Here is a 23,904-nt window from a genome sequence, read left to right on the forward strand (position 1 = left end):
GAAACTTTTTCCTGTCCTTAAAGTTCACACAAAAATAAAAATTCTGTCATCGTTTACTCATCCTAATGCTGTAAGAGTTTCTTTATTTTGATAAATGATGGTAACTATTGACTTCCATACTAGGAAAAACAAATACGGTACTATGGAAGTCAATGGGTACCATCAGCTGTGTGGGTTTTTTATGAGAATATCTTCTTTTGTGAAGAACAGAATAAACTCATACAGATTAATGCCATTATGAGAGTAGGGCTGTGCAATTAATTGTTTTTATTTTCAATTTATGATTCAATTTCAAAAACTAGATAATCGAGGTAAAAGAATTGTATAAATATAAATTGCGTGCTGCTGGACCGATGTGTTTGTAAGGCACCACTGCTTTGACACGTCCAGCCTCTTGCAACACTTACTTAATAAAAAAAGTTAAATAAATGCATGTTTTCAAAGTCTTGATTATGATTTTGCCCATAATCGAGCAGCCCTACATGAGAGTGAGTAAATGATAACAGAATTTTCAGTTTTGGGTGAACTGTCCCTTTAATACACAACGCAAATGTAGATCTCACCTTAAATGTCTTGTTGCAATCAAATGGGGCTGACTGGATCTTCATTCGAGTTAAAATTTGTGTTAAGTTCTCAGTTCTCTCTCAAAATTTCTCTTTACAAGTCTATGTGGCATTTAAATTTCTTATTACACATCTGCACCCAGATGAACACTTTAGCACAGCTCTTATGGTTTGTATGCATTTTCATGTACATGTATAACTTACAGTGCAGTACACATTTTCATCAGTTTGTGTGTGAATAGTGAACGAGTGAGCAGTTTCAGACACAGCCTAGTTAAAAATAAAACAGAAGAAATATCCTTTAATAAACCCCTCAGAATGTAACATTTTAATCACATGTAAACGGTTTGATTGTGGAGTACAAAAAGAAGTCAGCAAAAACGTTTTCGGAAAGTACTGCATATATATTAATGTCATTAGTCGTGTAGTCGTATAGATGTGTAACTATTCTTCATGGCAACTGACAAATGTGTATCTTTCATGGATATATTTTTAAAATACATACGTGACAAGTTACATATAATCAGTTGACAGTCAAATCTTTGAAAACAGTATTAACAATACAAAACTATAAAATCCAACCTTGCGTAAGTAAGCATTCATTGAACATGGTGGTATTTTATGCTCATCTGTGAATGCATTGCACAGATACCACATTAAGAAGATCAATGATGTGGTAAAACACGTCTCTCAGCGGTGAAAAAATGGTCCATATGTGATAATCCTGAAATGCGATTAGGTCCCGTTTATAATTCACTGAAAAACTCTCCGACCTAGATAAAGAAAAAAATATGTTTCTTAAACTATAAAAGGTAAAAAGTTGGATCAACTTAAAAAAATAATTCAATTGGTAACACCTAAAAAGTTATTTTTCATATAAGTTGAAACAACTAAATTTTTTTGGTGTTACCAATTGAAGTATTTTTAAGTTGATCCAACTTCTACTTTTTACAGTGTAAAACTCAACATTAATCCCCAGTGTTAAAGAGACAATAAAACTAAATAGTAATAAAAATTCTTGTTGTAAACCAGCAATTGTGTTTGTAGGTAAAATATATTTTCATAAATTCAAAGTATTGTGTCAGTCATGTTAAAAATGTCTATTAAAATAAAATAAATGCTAAATTATTGGTTTTATCATTTTACCAATTTCTAGTAATGAGGATGGTACAGTAATACTGTATAATCATGACATTTTTCTTTATAAAAAAATGGACGTAGCGTCCGTGGTGTCACCCAAAGGTTTCTGTAAAGGATTTTTTAACCCCAAAGTGGCAGCATGTCACCACCCAGATAACCAAAAATGGTCAAAGAGGCAGAATGTGGGTGGAGCTGAGGTGCCTGGCTGCTGAAACCACGCCTACTTAACTCGACATTAGTGCTAGCAGTGGCAAACTAAATATGGATAGATGTAAATTCCCCACAGAAGTGTTTTAAGACATATAGTACTGTACCTGTGTTAGAAGCTTGGCCTGCACATTAGGATCTTTTTCAAACTCCACCCCAACATCTAAAACTAATACAGGAACCTTCTTCAGGTGCTCAAAGTGAACCCTGTATCAACAGAAAAGATCAACCAATGATGTCATCTACACTGTTTTATGCAAAAGTAGACATAATGAACATCTTGAAAGTGCACTTTTTCCACAAGTATTTACTTTCTTTACAAATATGATTAAATAATAAACATAAATGGGAAAGTTCGAGCAGTGAGGATTTTGCACGGCTGTAATGTTTCTGATGTGGCTCTTTATAGACAGTAGTCCTGGGATCCATCACTGAGAATTACGATCATTTTATTAAAATGAAGAAAGAGACGTCAGCACGAGATATTAAACTATAAAGATAAGTGTTCAGTACAGAATGACTCTACTACACCAAATACTCATAAACAATCAAAAGTAAGGCGAGGTCTCACTTGGTACTCTTGTTAATTAGCCAGTTTTCATGTTTTGTGTGAAGTTTCTCAAGGTAGTCGAGTTGAACCCCCTGTTCCTCTGTCCTGCCCCGTCTGCCTAATCTCTCCATACACCTCTGAGGAATACAACAACACCAATATTTATTTAAAAGCAGCGATCATTAAAACTGCAGTAAAACTTTTGATTTTTATCCCAAGTGCATCAAAGTCAACAATGCTCCTATTACACATTATGCTGTTTATATTAAAGAGGACATATCGTGAAAATCTGAATTGTGCTATAATTGGGTCACCAGTGCTTCTATCAATCTAGAAAATGTGAAAAAGATCAACCCAGTAACTTCATTTTGGTAAACCATTCTCTGCAAGTATGTAAAAAAAGAGGTTATTGAAATTTGGCTCCCCTTGTGATGTCAGAAGGGGAACTTATTATAATAATACCGCCCCTGAATCACTATCCAACCACGGCACTGACATTTAGTGCAGAAAGAGAGAAAATAATTGACAGCACAATTGAGTTTCAATTTCAACAAACCACCATTATGGCAATCAGTGTTTGCTTTATCATCTAATTTGCATTTTAAAGGACACACCCCAAAAACGGCGCATTCTTGCTCACACCTACAAAGTGGCAATTTTAACATCCTATAATAAATTATCTATATGTTTTTTAGCTAAAACTTCACATACACACTCTGGGGACACCAAAGATTTATTTTACATTTTAAAAAAGTCTTAAGAAATGTCCCCTTAAAAAAACTGATTTTTTTTCTGGTTTTGCATTTCTCCATCACTGTTTTCATGTCATAAATTAAAACGTCTTATTCAAGGAAAATCAGTATAGTTTAAAAATATTTTTTTCATTATTAATACTTATTATAATTTTATTTAGCTAATAGAAGGGAATTAATAATTTTATCCACATTGCTCTTGTAAATTGCTGTTTAATACAAGATCATTTGTGATAATCAGATTTAGTTTTTAAAGTTTTGTGAGAGTTTGAAACTTTCACCCTAACTTTAATAATAAAGAATATCAAACATTTTCATGGCAGTATAGGTGTTTCACAACCGACCTGTTTTATTATTAATTAGATTATATTCATCTTTATTATACTGTCATTGCACATGGAGGCACAAGGCAACGAAATGCAGTTAGCACCTAACCAACAGTGCAAACTAGTAGTAGTGCAGTATAGTCATATGTACAGATATACAAGAATAAATAAATATACATATAATATTATATTGTTTTAACTAATGTATTATATTTAAGCTTGACTCAAACAGCATCCAGGACCAGTTAATATAATATAATATATTTCAGGACCTGACAAACAAACAGTACATGTTTAAGAAGACAGACCTGTGGAGATGCTCGAAGATATATGACGCCTTCCAATTGTATTTGATGACCGAACTGCTCAACAAGAAACGAATGCCAATCCTGATACACGGCCCACTCTGTCGAGTTTATACAGCCGAGCTCAAACATATTTAAAGCAAAGATGTACCTGAGAAGAGCACATACATAATACTTTCTAATCATAAATAAGTTGTAAAATGGATTTTTTTATAATAGAACATGTAATTGTTTGAATACATTCTCAATGATATATGCACTTGAAAATCGAACCTGTCGCTGTAGACGGAGCGTTCATACACCTGTACTGGTGTCCCTTTGGACTCCAGTAACCTGGCAGATGGTGGTTCCAGTTGGGTCCGCACTCGACTCATGCAAGAAAAGGTCTGGAAGGTGTAAGACCAGCGCTTTGGATCTTCATACATCATCTGTAACAGGTTACTGCTTGACTGTTGATGATAAAACAAAAATAAGAAAGGACACATCTATGTGTGCATGCATGACATAAAACGTCATGTAAATATTGGCCCTGGAAGATTGATGGATAAAGGTAAAGCATTTCTATCACACAAAATACATGTTCTTGCATTAACTATCAACACACTTTGTTGTCCATACATGGTTATGCACAGACGTCACTGTTCCAGATATCTTGTCTGACCTGAGTCATGTGGTTCACATTTTGCCATTTGCTGACGGGTTCTGCTATCACTTCCCAATCCTGTCCCGCATTCTGTAGCAGTCTCGCAAATGTTGACTTTCCCACCGCTTGAGTTCACAAAGAGAGACAATTATTACTTTTAAACATAACTCTTAATAACACAAACATAACCTAATTTAAAGATGTTAAGTTTAAAGTGTTAGTTCACCCCAAAATGACAATTTCATCATAAATGTCCTTCTAAACCACATTTTTAGATATTTTTGCCCAAAACTGCATGTCTTTCATTCTTTCATTTCATTCTGTGTTCTGAAGACCAGTGTCAGCTGGTGACTTCATTTTCAATGGTGCACAATGCGAAGCTCGTCACAACATGCAGGTAGCCATCATGTGTGTGGTTTATTATTTCAAAATAAGTGCCTGCTGCACACGCGTCTAAAGAGTTTATGATAAAAGTGACGCCAGATACTGGCTTAATCTCATGTGTAATCAAAGTTTAGTGTTAAGTTAGTGTCTTGCGAGAATTTACGTGAACGTCTCTTTTATCATAAACCCTTTTAACGCGTGTGCAGCAGGCACGTATTTTGACAAGAACCATGAAGCACATGGTTCATATGACGCAACAAACACATATTTTAAAATGACGAGCAACACACTTCATTTTAAGGTGAACTAAACCTTTATATGTATGTAATAGTGAGGCACATGGCAATAATTCGTCCTGCAGACAAGAACAAGCTAAAATGTATTTATTTTTGCCTAGATTATTAAGGCTGTCAAAAGTTTAATTAATCGCATACAAAATAAAAGTTTGTTTTTGCATAATATATTTGTGTGACATTATTTTGTATATATAAATACACACACATGCATGTATGTATGTATGCATTTAAGAAGTATTTACATGTATATATTTATTTAGATTTTAATAAAAATGTACATAAATATTTTTTCTGTATGTTTGTGTGTATTTATATAGATAATTTTTACACACAATACACACACAAATATATTATGCAAACACAAGCTTTTATTTTGTATGCGATAAATCTTTTGACATCCCCACATTGAATGCTTATTATTTTAGCCATGTTAGATTATTTTTAGGGTGATATTAGTGACAAAAGCACCTATAGGGACCAAACTGACATGGACCGCACCTGATAAATTCTTACAAATAAAACATTGCATAAGTTCTGTAAAGTCAGTAGTGACGAGTGGGGGGCGTGGACTGACATGTTTAGTTTCACGCGTAGGCTGCGGAACTCATGAATATGCTAATTAGCCCCGCCCAGAGCAACTGATTTAATAAATTTTTAAAGCGCTTTTCATTATTTTGCATTGTTGTAAAGCAGCTTTACACAAAATACATTTTAGAAAACTGTGATAACAAAAAATCATAGTAAAAAAATAATAGTGAAATTGAAACTGATAGTAGTTAAATACCAGTCATTGTAAAACCTACCAATGTTTCCCTCTATGGAAACTCTCTTTATTCGATGACTTTGCTCCATGTGTCCATGTATCGACCGGTAAACAGCAGAACAGGAGGAAAAGCGCCGTATCGACCTCATAACCATCATGATAAACCACACTACAGAATGATATTTACACCACTAACATATAAATATTAAGAATGTATTTCTTATGTGTGTGGAATGTACTACAAATACGATTTTTATTTAAATTAACAAGCTCTAAACAACTTACAATATTTTGGTTTAAATCGCATTACACATTTTATTTGTACCGAATAGGTCAACAACGAACGTGCTTCCGGTTGAGAGACGACATTACTTTCAAAATAAGAGTCGTCGTTTAATTTGCTGTTGCATGTAGAAATGCCGATAAATTTAGCATTCCTATGATTGAACAATTTTTAACAATCTTTTTCTAAGAAAGAACTTTGCCAAGTTTTTTTATGTAATTTTCCACCTGATTTAATAACCTGGAGAGAAATAAACATCTCATTCTTGACATGGTTTACAGACATTATTGCAACTTAAAATAAAACCCTTTGAGAAATGTAATGTGCTTATTACATTTCTTCAGCTATGAAAATTCAATACTTAATCTGTAAAACGTAACAGGAACAAGAGACAAAAAAATAATCAAATGTTTTGAGTTCAGGCTAAATATCTAGTTTATTTATGAAATGTAGGCATACTGTAAATACATAATTTTGTCAAAACATAATTTACCATCATTTTATTTATTGCTGGCTCTTAAGGCAAAATGTTTAACGTTCTCACATTTGTAAGTCGCTTTGGATAAATGTAAATGTACCTATAAGATAACCGATTACTTCTTTGAAATCCTAAAACAGGTTTTGTGAATTACAATCACACAGAGACAGTAACAACATAAAATACAAGCATTTCTCTTAAAAATTTGCATGAAACAAATAAAAAACATAAAACAAAATAGTATGCAATATTGTAAAAACAGTCCCCATATAGGTTTTATCCTTTCTCAACACTACAAAAATGTGAATACACGTTTGAATAAAAATGCTGGTTTTAGTTTCACTTAAAAAAACTAAATTCTAATACTGGGTTTCTTATCCCAGTACATCAATAGAGCTAAAAAGGCTTACAGTGTAATACTGAAAGAAATCGAAACCAAGAAAAAATACTTTTTACACATACAGCAAGTTTTCAGGATGACCCTTCAAGAAGCACAGCTGGGATGTTGGAAAGACAATCAGTGTGCACAAACAGCAATGCAGATTTGAAAGAACGGACAGGTGACAAAATGAAGGAAAGGGCCTTCAGGAGTGCTCAGACTGCAGAAAGAGTGATTGATATGATGATAGTATCAGGGTCTATCTGTCCTTGCTGCCCAGTTTCTCAATAAGGTCCTGCAGAGGTGCCAGCTCTCTCCGATCAATGAGATTGAACTCCTAAAGAGAGAGTCATAGATGTAAGAAAACCACATGCTAAATATCATCTTATGTGCCAAGGTCTGAAATGGTCGCAGACACTTGTTTTGCATGTCTACGTCCTTACCTGCACGAAGAAGATGAAATGCTTGAAGGAGGTGTTCAGATGGGCTTCCTCCTGAAGTTGCATGACCGAGTCAAAATGCTGGTGGTAAATGTGAGCGTACACCCTGAAGAGACGTTTCAGGATAGTCTTAGCCACTGACATGAAGTTCTTTGGGAAAGGAACACCTGGAAAGAGGAGCAGCTTATAATAAGTATGGCATCTTTAAACGACTGAGCATGTGTGATTAAGTTACTCAAACAAACCAATCTTAGATGGAAATAGGGTTTCATCATCCAACTGATCCTGAACCCAGGTCATCAGGTAGTCAATGTACTTGGGTGCAGAACACTTGATGGGTTTTTTGATGTTGGTGCCATCTGCCCAGTGATATTCATACCTATATAGATGTATAGAGGGAAGAAAGTGATTTTCAGACAGTATACCTACATTTTGGATTATGTTTACATTTACGCTCTAAAAATCCTAAATAAAAGTTGGTTGTTAATAAAATAAAAAGACAAAACAATGTGAGCCTGTTGCACAAAGCGAGTTGTAGAGCAATTTTCGAGTAGCCAAACCTGGCATATCCAAATCGGGTAAATTTGGGATAATCCGTCTCATGACGCTAGTTTAACTCAGGTTTAAACTAGAAAACACCGATTACTCCTCATGCCCATGCACATCAGAGGCTGACGTTTGAGGCGGTGATGAAGTCGAGTCCAACTCAAGCCCGAGTCAAGACCACAGATCAAGTGTCAAGTCAGAGTCAAGACCAAGACCAGGGACACAGTCTCGAGTCACAGTCAAGACCAAAACCAGAGATCAAGTGTCAAGTCAAGACCAAGACCAGAGATCAAGTGTCAAGTCAAGACCAAGACCAGTGGCCGGTTGCATAAACATAGCCTTGTTGTTAAGACTGCGTCTTAAGAATGAGTCTGACTAACTAGCAATTAGTTAGGGCTAATCAGTCTTTTTATTTGGATTTAAATTAGACCAATCTATCTTTCCGTGTAGCGTACTTAATACAGTTATGATCAGTCTGGAAGAAAAAAATTCATGACTAACTTTTAAGACTAGTCTTAGAGGTTTATGCAACCGGGCCAGATCAAGTGTCAAGTCAAGACCAAGACCAGAGATCAAGTGTCAAGTCAAGACCAAGACCAGAGATCAAGTGTCAAGTCAAGACCAAGACCAGAGATCAAGTGTCAAGTCAAGACCAAGACCAGAGATCAAGTGTCAAGTCAAGACCAAGACCAGAGATCAAGTGTCGAGTTCGAGTAAAGACCAAGACCAGGGACACAATCTCGAGTCAGAGTCAAGACCAAGACCAGAGATCAAGTGTCAAGTCAAGACCAGAGATCAAGTGTAAAGTCAAGACCAGAGATCAAGTGCCAAGTCAAGACCAGAGATCAAGTGCCAAGTCAAGACCAGAGATCAAGTGCCAAGTCAAGACCAGAGATCAAGTGCCAAGTCAAGACCAGAGATCAAGTGCCAAGTCAAGACCAGAGATCAAGTGCCAAGTCAAGACCAGAGATCAAGTGCCAAGTCAAGACCAGAGATCAAGTGCCAAGTCAAGACCAGAGATCAAGTGCCAAGTCAAGACCAGAGATCAAGTGCCAAGTCAAGACCAGAGATCAAGTGCCAAGTCAAGAACAAGACCAGAGATCAAGTGTCGAGTTCAAGTAAAGACCAAGACCAGGGATCAAGTGTCGAGTCAAGTCAAGACCAAAACCAGAGATCAAGTGTCGAGACCGAGACCAGATAAAGCTGGACGTGGACTCAGTGTTGACTCGACTTGATCTCTGGTCTTGGTCTTGACTTGGCACTGGACTACAACACTGGTGTGAACAGTCAATAGCTTTAGCATGGATAAATGTAGGTGCCCGTATTCCTTCATACACACAAAATAAGGAGTTTTAAGCCATATTAACCACACAAAACAACAATGTTTGCTTTTGATAAAGGTGATTAAGGTTTTACAGTACATTTTCAAACTCTTATGAGGATAAAACTGATCAAAAACTCATAATTAATAAAGGAATAATGCAGTACAGGAACAATGACAAGTGAAAGATAACCAAATAAAAAAAGATTATGATTGAAAGAACCTACTTTATAATACTTAGATGTAACCTGAATTCTAAGGGGCGGTTTCCCAGACACGGTTTAGATTAAACCAGGACTAGGCCTTAAGGCCGGGGTATACTTTTTCTGTGTCCACGTCCAGCTCGCGTGCACATAAGTCTGCGCAGCTTTCCATGTATATTCCCAAGGCCACACGCGGATGGCTATATTCGGTTCGTATACGCAATACAAAAGATTTCTTATTCAAATTAGTACTCTTTCAGGCCATCAAGGCCACACTGATTTGCGACATTTACATAACATAAAAAAATTAGGATAGGTGAAGAAAAGTAGCCAATCCACCATTGCAAACAAAGTATAGAGCAAAAAACACGAAAACAAAAAATAGACATCAAACATTTTGGTGACAAAAATGCTCCACAGGTTTCTGTTCTTGAAATAAGTCAAATAAAATAAATAAAAAAACAATAGTGTGTGTGCAAATGCTGACTATTGCCTTAGTTTAATTGTTTGTAGTGGAGTGTCCTGTCCCAATTTTTTCTCGTGCATGCGGACTGTCCACACGGTCTCAAATTTTGGGCACACGGTCTCAAATTTTGGGCAGTGCGCGGATGGCCACAGACTAGGGTGGCCATCTGTGCCAGTTCCGCCAGACACGTCCCGAACATGTTTTCGGGTTCGTTCTCCGAAAGTCGCGTTGGTCGACCGCAAACGTCATCAAGGTTTAATATTTCGGGTTTCATTTCAGAAAAGCAACCGTTACATTTCAAGGTAAGAATGTAACTACAATGATTGTATGTCTTAAAAGAAATAAATCTTAATTTTCTAATGTATTTTAACTGAAATGTGAGAACCTCGATGACGTATGCGGTCGAGAAACACGACTTCCGGAGAACGCACCCGAAAACATGTTCGGGATGTGTCCCGCGGAACTGGCACGAATGGCCACCCTACCACAGACCCTCCTGATGACGAAAATGACGTCATGCGTACTATGCGGACATCCGTAGTATACCTCTGGCTTTAATTATTTTAGGAAATATAAGTAGTTTTTACAAACAAACCTAACAAAACCAGTACTTTTGTGCATCTTGAAACAAAACAATGGACTAGGATAAGCCCTGTCCGGGAAATCGCCCCTATAAGACCTCAGCAGCAGATTCAAATAAAAAATTACATTCATTTATAAACATTGTTTAAATTGGTAACTGCAATGTGGTCTTTATTGTCCTTGCATGCATATTATAATAAAGCATATGATTGTGTATATCCATATTGTGTTTTTCTAACCACAAAACGGTTAACTGAAATTTTCATTACTTTGCTGACAGCTAATTGGTCCAGTTTGAGTTTGCGATCCCCAGAATTAAACCCACTCCGAGCAGGTTGTATAGTAAGTTATCAATGCGATGAACACCAATTTCAACCAATCCACCTTCTTGAGCACACAAGAGTGTTTGCTAAAACTAAACTCAAACTTACCCGAGTAGGAACTGAAACTGGCTTTATGCAACATGCCACTGCTCAAAATACCATCTTAAGATCAAGCACAGCAAGTACAAATTAAACATAAAGGCCTGGTTTCACAGACAAGGCTTGCTAAATATACCTTAGAAAAAGACGTTTCCGGTGTGTATCTTGAGATAAATAAATGGTACTGGCATATTTTAAGATCTGCAAGTTATTTTTATTTGAGACAGCTCAAGCATGTGTTTTAGGTCCTAGCCTCGTCTGTGAAACCGGTGGTAGGATGTTTATTTACCTGGGGCCCGCAGACATAACAGAACAGCTGACTTCTGTGCAGAATTCAGTGATTGTGCCATACAGCATATTGATCTGGTTGAAAAAGTCCACGGCTGAAAAAAGAAAATCAATGAAAATGAGCAACTTATTCTTCTGATATAAAAGCATCCCCTCCACACAAACTCACTATTGACAGCGATCCATTCGTTGAGGTCCTCTCCATCCGGTAACATCACAGCAGCCCGGAGATTTCCGCTTCCCAGCGTCGCCTCGGCATGTTTGAGGAGCTCATACTGGTGAGATCCTTCTGGGATGTTCTTCTTTGGCTTGAATGTCTTTGATGAACGACTTCCACTGAAATATATACAAAATATTGCCTATAAGTCTACCACAAGTTATATTTGCATAAAATATTACACTTAAATATTAAATAACTACATATAGTTAAAGTGTTAAAGGTCCACATGGCCATTTAATAGCTTGACTTATAAACCTGATACAGTACGTCATGACTTTGGTTATAATAAACAAATATTTAAAACAAAGTTAAATCGTCCTTATTAAAGTAAAGGCTTGTTGAGCACCGAGTGCACTAGATAGGATACATGAGATGTGTTTACATTTACAGAACACAGGAACAGACATGTCAACCGGAAATGGTGTGTTAGCTCAGTTCATCCGAACCATCAAATGATTTTTTATAGATTTAATCTTTGTGAATTCCCATTGTTATTAACGTTGCTGTCAGAAACTTGCTGTTAGTTAGTTAGTTAGTAACAACTCGATTAACGATTGTGACGAGAAGTTAAGCGCAAAGAAACAGTTGGCTCGGCTAAAATACTTACAATAAGAAACTCATCTCCGGTTCTTTTCTCCAAAAAGAGCTCGAAGGCGATACGAATTGTCAATCCGGGGTACAGTTAACTCTAAAAGGCCGTAAACATTAATAAGAAGTGTTATCGAAGTTAGAGATTTTGCAGCCTGAAAAATAAAATTGAGGACGTAGTTGGTGCAGACTCAGGAAGTGTCTGCGATTGGCTGCCAGTGAGCGCGCCGACGACAAAATAAAACAAGCCGGAAAAATGATTGGTTGCGTGGAGACTGGGTACCATCCATACGGATTGGTTGTTGTTTGGTAATTAAAACTACAATTACTGTGCAGTTATTAGTTAAACTGTAGAATAGATTAATGCTCCATCTGCCTGGCTGGCAGCCAGTAACGCATGTTGTAAACTGCGCATGCGCGATGACCGAACCAGCGGTATTAATGTTTTAAATGCGAATAACTCAAATAATAAATGCAACTCACATAATAAATGCAAAATACAGTTATAAAATGAAACATAACACCAGTGATAATATATTGAAGAGGCAAATAAAATAACGGGGCGTATGTGGAACCTCCCATTTAGTGACGTAAAGCATTCACTCACGGGGACATGGAGGTTAAATTCATATTTTAAATGCTAACATAACTGAAATAATAAATGCAACTCACATAATAAATGCAAATACAAATCTAAAATAAAACATAACTAATAAAATAACGGGGCGTAGGTGGATCCTCCCATGTAGTGACGTAAGAATTCACTCACGGGGGCATTGGGGTTAAATTAATGTTTTAAATGCAAACAAAACTCAAATAATAAATGCAACTCACATAGTAAATGCAAAATACATATATAAAAAAAACATAACAGCATTAACATCAGTTATAATATATATTAAAGAGGCAAATAAAATAATAAAGGGGCGTATGTGGACCCTCCCATGTAGTGACGTAGACATTCACTCACGGGGGCATTGGGGTTAAACTCCCACCAGATGTTAATGTGCTCATCTCTGTAGTATTTTCTGCGGGTCTGTTTCCAGTTGTATTTGCCCGGTTTAGCTTTAGTTTTATACATTTGTTTTATTTATATCATACGACAATGGCTACTCTCCGCGCGCTGCAGAAACTATGTCGGTATTCTCACCGTCAGTCGTGTAGTTTTCATGTGTCGGCTTCAAGGTAAGTGTTGTGTGATCGATGACACTGTTTTCTCGTTTGTAGATTATACAAACACTATCTTATTTCGTGACTTTCCATATAACGTTAGCGCATTATACCACCACTACCCCATTGACTCTCGCCGCATGTCGGTTCCGGTTGTCATAAGCAATGGATTGTAAAGCCTCTTAACGTAAACCCTTTATATCTTAATTATACACTTATAGTTTCTTTATTAAACTAACACGTAAATGCACAGAGGTTTGCTTATGTCAGTGTTTTACTTATTATGTAACACACAGTGTCCACTTTGACAGAAAAGCGCGCCCCCGGCTACGGACGCTTCGCGGCTGATGTAATCGGTCAGACCGCTTACACGCGGCAGGCATCAGATTTCACCACGAGGTGTCCGCTGCTTGTCATTTCACTGTCTAAAACTTAAGTGTTTTTGTACTTGATCGCTTTAATTCAGCATATGCCGGTTTTCAGTCAAAATTGTGTGCTTCACGTCATCAGTAATGTGGTGCTTGCTGCCTGGGCTACACGTCTTGTCTGGCACACCCGGTTAAGTTTAGGGGTGTGAGTCTCTGGTTACTCACTGATAATTTGGATCGGGTGGGTTAAATAAGGATGCATGTAACGTTAGTCCATGACTCAATGTTCAAATTGTACAGACATGAAGTTAGATAAATCTACAGACATGCAGAAACATGAATGCCTCGTTTATTTCCTAATCAGGATCAGAATCCGCTTCATTTGCCAAGTGTGAACACACACAACTCATTTGTTGTGGTTTACTGGAACTGGACTGCTTGCATGCATACATGTGTGTATATAAACATAACGCAATACATTGACAAATTAAATGAGTAAAATAATTATAATATGCGCAAGATGTACAGTAAGGGCGTGTGCACACCAAAGGGTTTAAACGCAACTAAAAACGGCAGGCGGATGCGACTGTAGGTGACGAGCTGAGCGTTACACCCAAAGTTGAACATTTCTAAACTCTGGAGTGCGGAAAAACGCCGTGTGATGGCGCTTAGCGGAGAAAAAACCCGCCAGCTGCTGGCGTTTTTAAAAAGCACGCCGCTTCCATTGGAAACAATTGAAAAAAAGCTGGTGTGTTAGGGTTAGGGTTAACGTAACCCTAACACAAATTAAGCAAATAAATTGCGCTATTTGCGCGTAGTTGGACACTTGAACATTTTGCTCAGTTTGCGGCTTCAGCTAGCTTGTAGTCTCAATATGTATTTAGGGCAAATTGATTAAAGAGCTTTTTTTTACAACTTACCAGATTGTCTGCCCTCCTCACTCACTTTTTTCCAAGCAAGATCCTTCTTATTCCTGTTTCTATAAAAGTACAAAGATGTGTCGTATAGCTCCGGTTGTCGATACAGCGACAATGATTTTGTCCTCCATTCTTGTTTCGGATTTCTGCCTTAGCTTGCTACGTCGTAATCACGTCACTACTAGAGCAAGTTCGTATTTGGTTATATCCGCCAAAGTTCCGATTTTTCAACTAAACGTGTGTTTCGTGCGACAAACGCCATAAATGCTCAATTTGCGGCGCGTCATTCACGCGAATTGCACTGCAGAATGTCTGTCACATCTTTGCATTGACTTAACATGTAAATAACTCGCGCTTAATGCTTTATTCGCGTCTGGTGTGAACGCACCATGAAGATTGTCATGCTTCAAATTTCACCATTACATTGAGACTTTTGCCTGGATTTTATATGCAGTCACACATTTATTTAAGTTTTGAGCACCAGACTTTTTATTTTTTAGACAAGATGCTGTGGTCATCTCGGGCCGGAAGTTGGCTCGTCAGATCCGTAACGAAGTACGTGATGATGTGGACGAGTGGGTCGCTGCTGGAAACCGGCGGCCTCATCTGAGTGTAGTGTTAGTGGGCGACGATCCAGCAAGTCACTCTTATGTACTTAACAAGACTCGTGCCGCAGCTGAAGTCGGTATGAAAACACACCTACATTATCATCTGTGTTGTTTCAGTCATTATAAAAAGTTGTGAGTTGTCATTTTTGGTCTTTGGACTTTTTTTAATGCACTTTAAGTGATCTCCCACATAAAATTGTTACCATTACATTCTGGTCCGTCTTTTTTCTTGCTCTATAGGTATCAGTAGCGAGACCATCTTGAAACCATCAAGTGTTTGTGAAGAGGAATTGGTTGAACTGATCAACAAACTGAACTCGGATAACAGAGTAGATGGTCTTCTGGTACAACTTCCCCTTCCTGGTACGTTAAAAGAGGATCAATTTCGGTGGGAATGTTCCGGATGTGCCTCTTTAAGTGAATCATTGTGGGAAGTTTACATCAAGTTTAGATATAAACATCTGTGTTTTCTGGCTCTCTTCACACCCTTAAAATAGCATTTATGCTTTAGGAAATGATCTCTAGAGTAATGTGCCTGACCCCTCATTCAGACCAGCAGCGACTTTTTTTGTCGTCTGTCACAAATCTCTTTCAACGAGGTTGTGTTTAAATCTGGTTGTTATAAACAAATGAGTATCATCCACTCCAGTTTTGCTAGTGTAATGGTCATATGATAGGGGCTCGCTTGACAAGTCATGGAAGGATGATCCAGAAAACGTAATCAGGAAGCGATACCCTGACATGATTCTCTCTCATACGCAGATCACATTGATGAGCGGCGTGTATGTAATGCCGTATGTCCAGGGAAAGATGTCGATGGTTTCCATGTGGTGAATGTTGGTCGAATGTGCCTGGATCAGTCAACCGTGTTACCTGCCACCCCGTGGGGAGTTTGGGAGATTATAAAACGTACAGGTAAAAACCCACTAAGATTGCATGTACATTTATGAATTATTTAATATGCTTAAAGATGAACTAAGCATTGTATTAATATCTACCAATCAGAAATTGGTAGATATTAATACAAAGCTTTGTTTAAACTGTTAACTGATTCGTCGATTGTGAAAGTCGATGATTTTGCATGATAACTAAACCACTCAAGACTGCGAAGTTATGTTCAGTCTAAAGTTGGATCTGTAGCTACTCGCCCGTTTTACGGTTGGTAACGTTAACAGTCTGTGTTTTAATGAATATTATCAGGTGGTATGCAGCTTCAACCCCTCTGGTGTAGACAGACTTCAAGCTTTGCGGCGTGTAAGTGCATGTCAGGCTCACTAAATCTGTCTTTTTCGTCAGGTATACCGACACTTGGCAAGAATGTGGTGGTGGCCGGGCGCTCTAAGAATGTGGGGATGCCCATCGCAATGCTCCTTCATACAGATGGACGACACGAAAGGCCAGGAGGTGAGCTTGAGTTCAGGCTTCAATCGATTAAAATTATTCACACCATCTATTGCGTAGTTCTTTTGGCAAAGCATCTGTCACAGGAGGTCGCACACCGAGGCAAGAAGCGCTGCGTCGGACGAATAGGATGTAAATAACATCCTATTTGTCCAAAACCGTTAATGATTAACATAGGCTGCAAACACACATTTTCCATCTGGAAGTAGACTCTGTCTATGTGGGATACCTGCGAGTTGTCCTACACGTGACACAGCACTGCACTTCTCACCCAGTATGCAACCTCCGAGCGTTTTTTTCCTCATGTCCCATCTTTCTTTTTGTTAGGTGATGCTACAGTAACCATCTCTCACCGTTACACTCCTAAAGAACAACTCTGTCAACACACCAAGATCGCTGACATTGTTGTTGCTGCTGCAGGTACTGATTTCTTTTTAATTGATGCTCTTTTAATAGGTCATAGTTAATTTTATGAGAGGTTATTCATTGTATTATTTGTACTGTAGTATGACACACATACTGATTCCTCTGTATGACTAATTCTGCTGCAGGTATTCCCAACCTCATCACTGCTGATATGATAAAGGAGGGTGCAGCTGTCATAGATGTTGGGATCAACAGAATATTTGACCCCCTGACTGGCAAAGATAAACTTGTTGGTGATGTGGACTTTGAAGGTAAGGAACAACCACTAAGGCCCTGTGTCCACTGAAACGTTTAAACACGGCTGAAGCGGCATGTGGCTGTGGGTGCTTGCCAGCGTTTCTTCAGCTGTGGTTCCTCGGTTCGGGTAGCAGTTTTAGCATGAAGTGACATGGTATCTTGCGCACAGAAGCCACTGGCACTTGCTACTACATTAAGGTGGCCCCCTCGCCGCTGGCCTCCGGTGGCCCCCTCGCCGCTGGCCTCCGGTGGCCCCCTCGCCGCTGGTCTCCGGTGGCCCTTGCCGCTGGTCTCCGGTGGCCCTTGCCGCTGGTCTCCGGTGGCCCTTGCCGCTGGTCTCCGGTGGCCCTTGCCGCTGGTCTCCGGTGGCCCTTGCCGCTGGTCTCCGGTGGCCCTTGCCGCTGGTCTCCGGTGGCCCTTGCCGCTGGTCTCCGGTGGCCCTTGCCGCTGGTCTCCGGTGGCACTTGCGGCTGGTCTCCGGTGTCCCTTGCGGCTGGTCTCCGGTGGCCCTTGCCGCTGGTCTCCGGTGGCCCTTGCCGCTGGGCTCCGGTGGCCCTTGCCGCTGGGCTCCGGTGGCCCTTGCCGCTGGCCTCCGGTGGCCCCCTCGCCGCTGGCCTCCGGTGGCCCCCTCGCCGCTGGTCTCCGGTTCATTTAATTGTGACAGAAAATAATTTTTTGGGTCTCTGGTGTTTCAGGTAATTGTCACTATGAAAATTGAATCGATGTAATGTAACCGGAAGTGCCACTCGACGAGCCACTAAAAACAGTGGCATAAGCAACTGGAAACCGGAAGAGCCACTAAATGCTTAAAACCTCTGAAATTACTGAAAAAATATGCCGTCCACAGGAAAACACTCCGGTGGACACGGGGCTTAACTGGTCAATAAAGTTATTAAACACCTGCTTGACATTCTCAGTCTTCATCGTTTTGACCGCCATTCATATAAAACAAATTGGTTAAATATATTCTGTTTCATTTGCTTGACGTACACATGCATATTTTGGCTATTAGGAGTTTGACTATAATTGTCTTTAACACTTTTAATGTGTCTCTACAGGTGTTAAAAAGAAGGCCAGTTACATTACTCCAGTTCCAGGCGGTGTTGGACCCATGACCGTGGCCATGTTGATGAAAAATACAATCAAGGCTGCAAAAAATACAATTTTTTCGCCCTCTCAGCGGGTTCGAATGGCTGCGACCTCATGATGACCTTATTCTCAACTCATTTTAGACGACGACTCTTTTTCAAAATAAATAGTTTTATTGCAAGTATTTTTAGATTTGACGAAATGAATGTGCTTTTACATTCATATATCTCAAACCTAAAAATTATTACTTTATTACAGTTGTAACATTTGGTGTATATTTCGCAGTTACTTTGTAAAGCATTACGATTTCTACAGTTACAGCTCATTTAGTTTTCTTTTTTTGTGCCAGAAGATGCTTTGCTTTGCAATTTATTTTTGTTACACATGTTTTTTTTTTGTAGCATAGTGAGACAAACATGTTTGTCTTTTGCATCAATTGTTAAACTGGGGTAAATATGAGGTGACCACATCTTCAGTATTGGTCAATGCCTTTAAGTTATCTTTAAAGATAACTGATCCAAAAACTATTGCTTAGTTTATTTATCATGTATTTTATTTAGAAGATCTGCTGTTATCATAGTGTGTCCCCATAATAAAGGGGTCTGTAGCTTGAACAACACGTTACCTCTTTATTTTATTTATTGCTCGTTTGACCTTTGGAGTTGCTAAATGTGGTAATAATGGAGCAGTGGTTAGACGCATGCAGAAATGTGTAAAAAATATTGTGTGTTTTAAAACATAAGATGAGCTGACAGGTTTGGGCTAAACCAAGAAATGTTTTTTTTTTTATTCCAATTACATACTATGGCATATGTAAATCATCACTTTGTTATGCACACTTGCTGCTTTTAAATAAATAAATTACAAGTAATATATTAAAACTGAAGAAATGCTTCACATTAAAATTTATACGTTTTTAAGTGAAATAATGCTTCTGGGTTTTTTTGACTAGTTTAAAAAGTTAAAGGTGTATATATCATGATCTTCTGTATTTCCCCAGTAATGTCTCTTATTTTGAAACTCTGTTCTGTCTGCCTTGTTTTGTAGTCTGTTTGTAGTTCTGTTTGCTCATTGGTTTCCCTGTTTATGATTTGTCCTCTGTGTATTTATAGCTGTGTGTTTCAGTTGTATGTTGTCAGTTCTTGTTGGTGTAACGGTTTGGTGCCCTGTCCTTTGTTCTGTGCCCATGAAGATGACTTTGTTTCTGTTTTTGCCTGCTTTGTGTTGTGTTTTGTCAATAAATGTCTGTATTTGGATCTGCTGTCTTTGCCTGTCTGTTCCACCAATGTTACAGAATCCCTAAATGTGAAAGATCTACTATTAACTTCTGTAAATATAAACCTTTTTGTTCTTACATGTGCTTGGCAATAGAAACAAAATGATCAGATAAATTGCATCCTTACTTTAGCAGACATTTAATAACTGTATGGATTAGTTATTTATGAATGGATAACTGTTTATGGAGCTTTAACCCGTTAATTGGCGCTGTCCCATGAGCGGGACACCTACATTTATTTAAATATTTTCTATGTAAATGTTAATCTATCACGACAAACTATATATTGTTGGAAAGGTCTAAGAATGTAGTTTTCATATTTCAAAACCTTTTAGCAGTAATAATAATGCAGTAACTGTAATTTATTCATTTGTGACACAAGTATGCAGCAAACCAGCACAAACCTCAGTTTTTTGACAATTTTATGTATTAAAAATAATACTATATTGCATTTTCATTTATTACAAATAAATGTAAACTGCTTTAAAAAAAATGAATATTTTCACCTCCAGACACTTCCCTAAAAAAACGTTGAAGTGTCTTCTTTAAAACAAAAATTACCAAAATTAAAACCAAAATAAGGCTTCTAGACCAAAAAAAAAGGCCAGAGTTATACTAATTTAAAGGTGTATATCACCTTTTCACCAACCCCCCACTCAAAAAGTGCTGCGCCAGTTAAAGGGTTAAAAATGGGGCACTATCCAATGCCATTATAAAGCTAAAAAGACTCTGGATATTATTTAATATATAACACTATGTTTGGCTGAAAGAAGAAAGTCACATGTACACCTAAGATGACTTGAGGGTGAGTAAAAATATGGGCTAATTTTTTGGGTGAACTATTACTTTAAGGAGAGATGGACTTTTGCCTGACTTGACTAATCCAACGTAAGAGCAATAACATAAAGCCAATCTGCAGCTTTAATTATATACTATTTTATATGGTATATTAAAATATGTTAATAAACAAGTAATTTAAAATACATAATTGGCCCTAATAAAGTAATTATTATTGTTTCTTATCAGGCACTGAAAAAGACAGTCTTCAAAAACTTCATGCAGCGTTGCGCAGACTGATAAGTGTATGACATCACCTACCGCGAGATCGCTTTGAACGCTGCGCTCTCGCGGTACTATGATGTCAGAAAATGTAATCAGGAAAGGCGTAATGATGCTTTAATTACAAATTACAGGAATGTTTTAGATAGTGCGGAAAAGCGATAAGACAGTAAGTATTTATTCGACTACTTAAAAGAAGCTGGACTGGATAAGATAATATAGTGCAAAGCAAAGTTAGAACGGAAGGTGGCAGTAATGAAAAAAAAATGGATGCCAGCTTCCGTAAAACACCGAAGAAGAAGAAGTCTCAACCAATGGGATCGCTTTGGGGCCCTGATGCTTTTCACAACACCGGAAGTATTCACTGTAACTGCAGGTTGCTTTCTCACGGCGTCTTCCGATATTAAAGATCTTCTTGTAATGCATAAATAGAAAATCTGTTTGTGGCTGATTCGCAAATAGATGATCAGTCATGGGTCGGAGCGAATCTGGCAGGAGAGATCACAGATCTAAGAGCAGAGACGAGAGAAAATCCTCGAGCTCCAGTAGAGCTTCTCGAAGTGCTCAGAAAAAACATAAACGAAACTCTGACAAGACAAATGTACAGATTCTGTTTTAACTTATTGTAAATATACATTTATTGCTATCACTTAAATGGTTATGAAAGACATAATAAAGTAATGCAAAGAAATGATTTCTGTTGCAGCTTATTCACATTAGCACTTGAGAACATTTTCTTTAAGAAATATAAAGTAGAGAAACCACAATATATTCTAAACCCCAAATACCTTAAGCTTAAAATTGGTGTACATTGATTTACTTCATCTAAAGTGTGTTTTATTATTTATCCAACTTTTATCTAAAATCAGACAAGACAAAAAGAAGCCCTTCATCATCATCATCATCATCATCTTCAAGCTCCTCATCCAGCCATAGAGAGGCCACAGAGAAGAAGAGGAAGAAGCTAAAAAGGAGTAGGAGTTCATCATCATCATCTTCTTCAAGCTCCAGGTCCTCATCCGGTACTAAAGGAACCAAAAAGAAGCAAAAGAAGCAAAAAAGGAGTCGGAGTTCATCATCCAGCTCCGGTTCCTCATCCAGTAGTAAAGAGGCCAAAAAGAAAAAAAAGAAGCTCAAAGAAGCCAAGAAGAAACTAAAGCGAGAAAAGAAAAAGAGAAAGAAAGAGAAAAAATTAAAGAAGGTGCAAAATAAGTTGGCAGAGAAAGATCCTGTTCCTCTTCCGAAACCTCCAACATACCTGCAGACGTGGCAGTGTGAAGAAGCAAATGTACATGGGCCTGGTACGTCTGTGCACACTTCAGCTCCTCTCACAGATTTGTTTTAGTAAAAATACTTGAATTATAAGATTTCCTTTGAAGAAAATATTGGGGAGTTCAGTTTTCTTAAATCTTGCATATAATACGTGCCAAGAGCAAACGATTAATCTCATCTCATTTTTGATAGAGGTGGCATTTGCATCATATATGTAGAGAGAAATATAACCAAAAGTGATAATATTGTTTCCACCTTACTGTAGATATGACTGATGCACAGAAAGACAGTTTTAACACTAAGAGACCGATGACAAAAGAAGAATACGAGGCCAGGCAAAGCGTCATCCGTCGAGTCCTTGACCCTGAAACAGGGCGTACCAGGTTTGTTAAATCCTTTTATAGCACTATTTTTATTTTCCTGATTTAATTTCTTAAATGTCAACCTGCTACATGTGTTGAATTTTCACACAGGCTTATACGAGGAGAAGGGGAAGTTTTAGAAGAGATTGTCAGCAAGGAACGACACAAAGACATCAACAAGGTAGACCGCTTGTCGTGTCTGAATCATTCTGGTGATCTTTTAGTAAAGAGTCGAATTTAAATATACTTGAATATTTTCACAGCAAGCTACGAGGGGAGATGGTGATGCCTTCCAGAAGAGATTAGGGATCAGCAGGTAGCAGGACTGCTATGAGACGTTGGTTTGATGACCGACCGTAACGGGACTGTAAAAATTCTTCAAGCATCATCGGGTTTCTCCTGCATTTCTACAGGAAGATTTCCCGGTGTATGTTTCAGTATTATTCTGCTGAGGAATACAGGAACACAACTGTCCAGCTTAACAGACTCGTAACATAGTCGTGGAAATGTGGTTGTGTTATTACATCAGTCTTCGTAACATTTTGCTGTCAGATATTGTATAATATTAAGTACATTTAATGCATATTTAAAAATAAGCATTAAAACACTTCTCGATTATTATTCCTTTTCTTCCACATCTCTTCACAATGAACTGGAAAATATCCCATTTGTGTCTGATTTAGGATTGGTTACATGCAGTGCTGAAAATTGGGGGATTGAGTTCCAGTTTAGAGGATTTACATATGTTATGTCATTTCCATATAAAAATGTAGTGTGATTGATAGTGGGATCTGCCTTTACGGTTTTAATATTTGCTTGGGGATTAAAACAGGGTTCCCACACCTTAGTTACCGTCAAATTCAAGGACTTTCAAGGACTTTGCAGGTCAAATTCAAGGACTAAATATGGGGACAGATTTCAAGTGAGAGCAAGGTTACATCGTGTTATCTTTAAAGATACATTGTTACAGTTCCCTTTCGAGGGAACTCGTGCTGCGTCACTGTGGTGACACTTTGGCGACGCCTCCAGGGGTAAGTGCGTCTGAATGTGTATATCAAATTCAACCAATGGTGAGGCTTAACGACAAAGACGGGTACACAGGAGCCAGGAAGTATATCGCTATCTGAAATATTGCCAAAGATGGCGTTACAGGGACGCAGGAAATATGGCAGAGGAGACGCAGCGTCTCGTTCCCTTCTCAGGGAACAACAGTTACATACGTAACTCAAGACATTTTTATGTGTAAAACACATCTATGCAAAAAAGCATTTTGGTATGAATCAACATTTACATACAGAAGATAAAAGCATTTAAAGTGAACAGTTTAGCACGTGTGCTTAAAAAGTCTAGAATTTTATGACATTATCCTACACTACACAGGGAATAATATGAATATTTAATATTTTTTCCAGAAACTTCTTGCATAAAATAGATTCTTGCACTTTCAATGACCTGTATCTATCTATGTACATTTTAAAAAACTTCCCAGGGCCTTGAATTTTCCCCCTAGATTCACAAACTTTCAAGGACCCGTGGAAATCCTGTTAAAGGGATAGTTTGCTCAAAAATGAAAA

General features: G+C 38.0%; 4 protein-coding genes across 5 annotated transcripts; 2 read left to right on the forward strand and 2 right to left on the reverse strand.

Moving 5' to 3' along the window:
• Positions 1-833: 833 nt before the first annotated feature.
• Positions 834-6,277, reverse strand: dguok (deoxyguanosine kinase). 2 transcript variants are annotated; one of them, XM_055200313.2, is made up of 8 exons: positions 6,215-6,277; positions 5,970-6,098; positions 4,505-4,611; positions 4,117-4,292; positions 3,847-3,994; positions 2,482-2,597; positions 2,018-2,117; positions 834-1,336 (listed from the first exon to the last, which is right to left on the reverse strand). In XM_055200313.2, exons 1-8 carry the CDS (start codon positions 6,234-6,236, stop codon positions 1,310-1,312), a joined length of 825 nt encoding a protein of 274 aa, XP_055056288.2. In that variant the 5' UTR covers positions 6,237-6,277; the 3' UTR covers positions 834-1,309. The 2 variants fall into 2 exon arrangements, with proteins under 2 accessions (XP_055056288.2, XP_055056289.2); XM_055200314.2 differs by lacking the exons at positions 5,970-6,098; positions 6,215-6,277 and adding an exon at positions 4,713-4,844.
• Positions 6,278-6,622: 345 nt separating this feature from the next.
• mob1a (MOB kinase activator 1A) lies at positions 6,623-12,525 on the reverse strand. Its single transcript, XM_055200322.2, has 6 exons — positions 12,165-12,525; positions 11,507-11,673; positions 11,339-11,432; positions 7,755-7,888; positions 7,513-7,676; positions 6,623-7,406 (listed from the first exon to the last, which is right to left on the reverse strand). The coding sequence occupies exons 1-6, from the start codon at positions 12,176-12,178 to the stop codon at positions 7,329-7,331; spliced, it is 651 nt and encodes a 216-aa protein (XP_055056297.1). The 5' UTR covers positions 12,179-12,525; the 3' UTR covers positions 6,623-7,328.
• A 572-nt stretch (positions 12,526-13,097) lies between these two features.
• mthfd2 (methylenetetrahydrofolate dehydrogenase (NADP+ dependent) 2, methenyltetrahydrofolate cyclohydrolase) lies at positions 13,098-19,617 on the forward strand. Its single transcript, XM_055200320.2, has 8 exons — positions 13,098-13,330; positions 15,101-15,285; positions 15,449-15,571; positions 15,971-16,123; positions 16,505-16,612; positions 16,937-17,029; positions 17,161-17,286; positions 18,331-19,617. Exons 1-8 carry the CDS (start codon positions 13,251-13,253, stop codon positions 18,477-18,479), a joined length of 1,017 nt encoding a protein of 338 aa, XP_055056295.1. The 5' UTR covers positions 13,098-13,250; the 3' UTR covers positions 18,480-19,617.
• A 1,404-nt stretch (positions 19,618-21,021) lies between these two features.
• On the forward strand, positions 21,022-22,951 carry arl6ip4 (ADP-ribosylation factor-like 6 interacting protein 4). Its single transcript, XM_073861095.1, has 5 exons — positions 21,022-21,297; positions 21,739-21,997; positions 22,234-22,351; positions 22,442-22,511; positions 22,594-22,951. Exons 1-5 carry the CDS (start codon positions 21,169-21,171, stop codon positions 22,648-22,650), a joined length of 633 nt encoding a protein of 210 aa, XP_073717196.1. The 5' UTR covers positions 21,022-21,168; the 3' UTR covers positions 22,651-22,951.
• Positions 22,952-23,904: the final 953 nt, after the last annotated feature.

This window comes from Misgurnus anguillicaudatus, chromosome 22 (genome assembly GCF_027580225.2).
Source record: "Misgurnus anguillicaudatus chromosome 22, ASM2758022v2, whole genome shotgun sequence".
Lineage (NCBI taxonomy): Eukaryota > Metazoa > Chordata > Actinopteri > Cypriniformes > Cobitidae > Misgurnus > Misgurnus anguillicaudatus.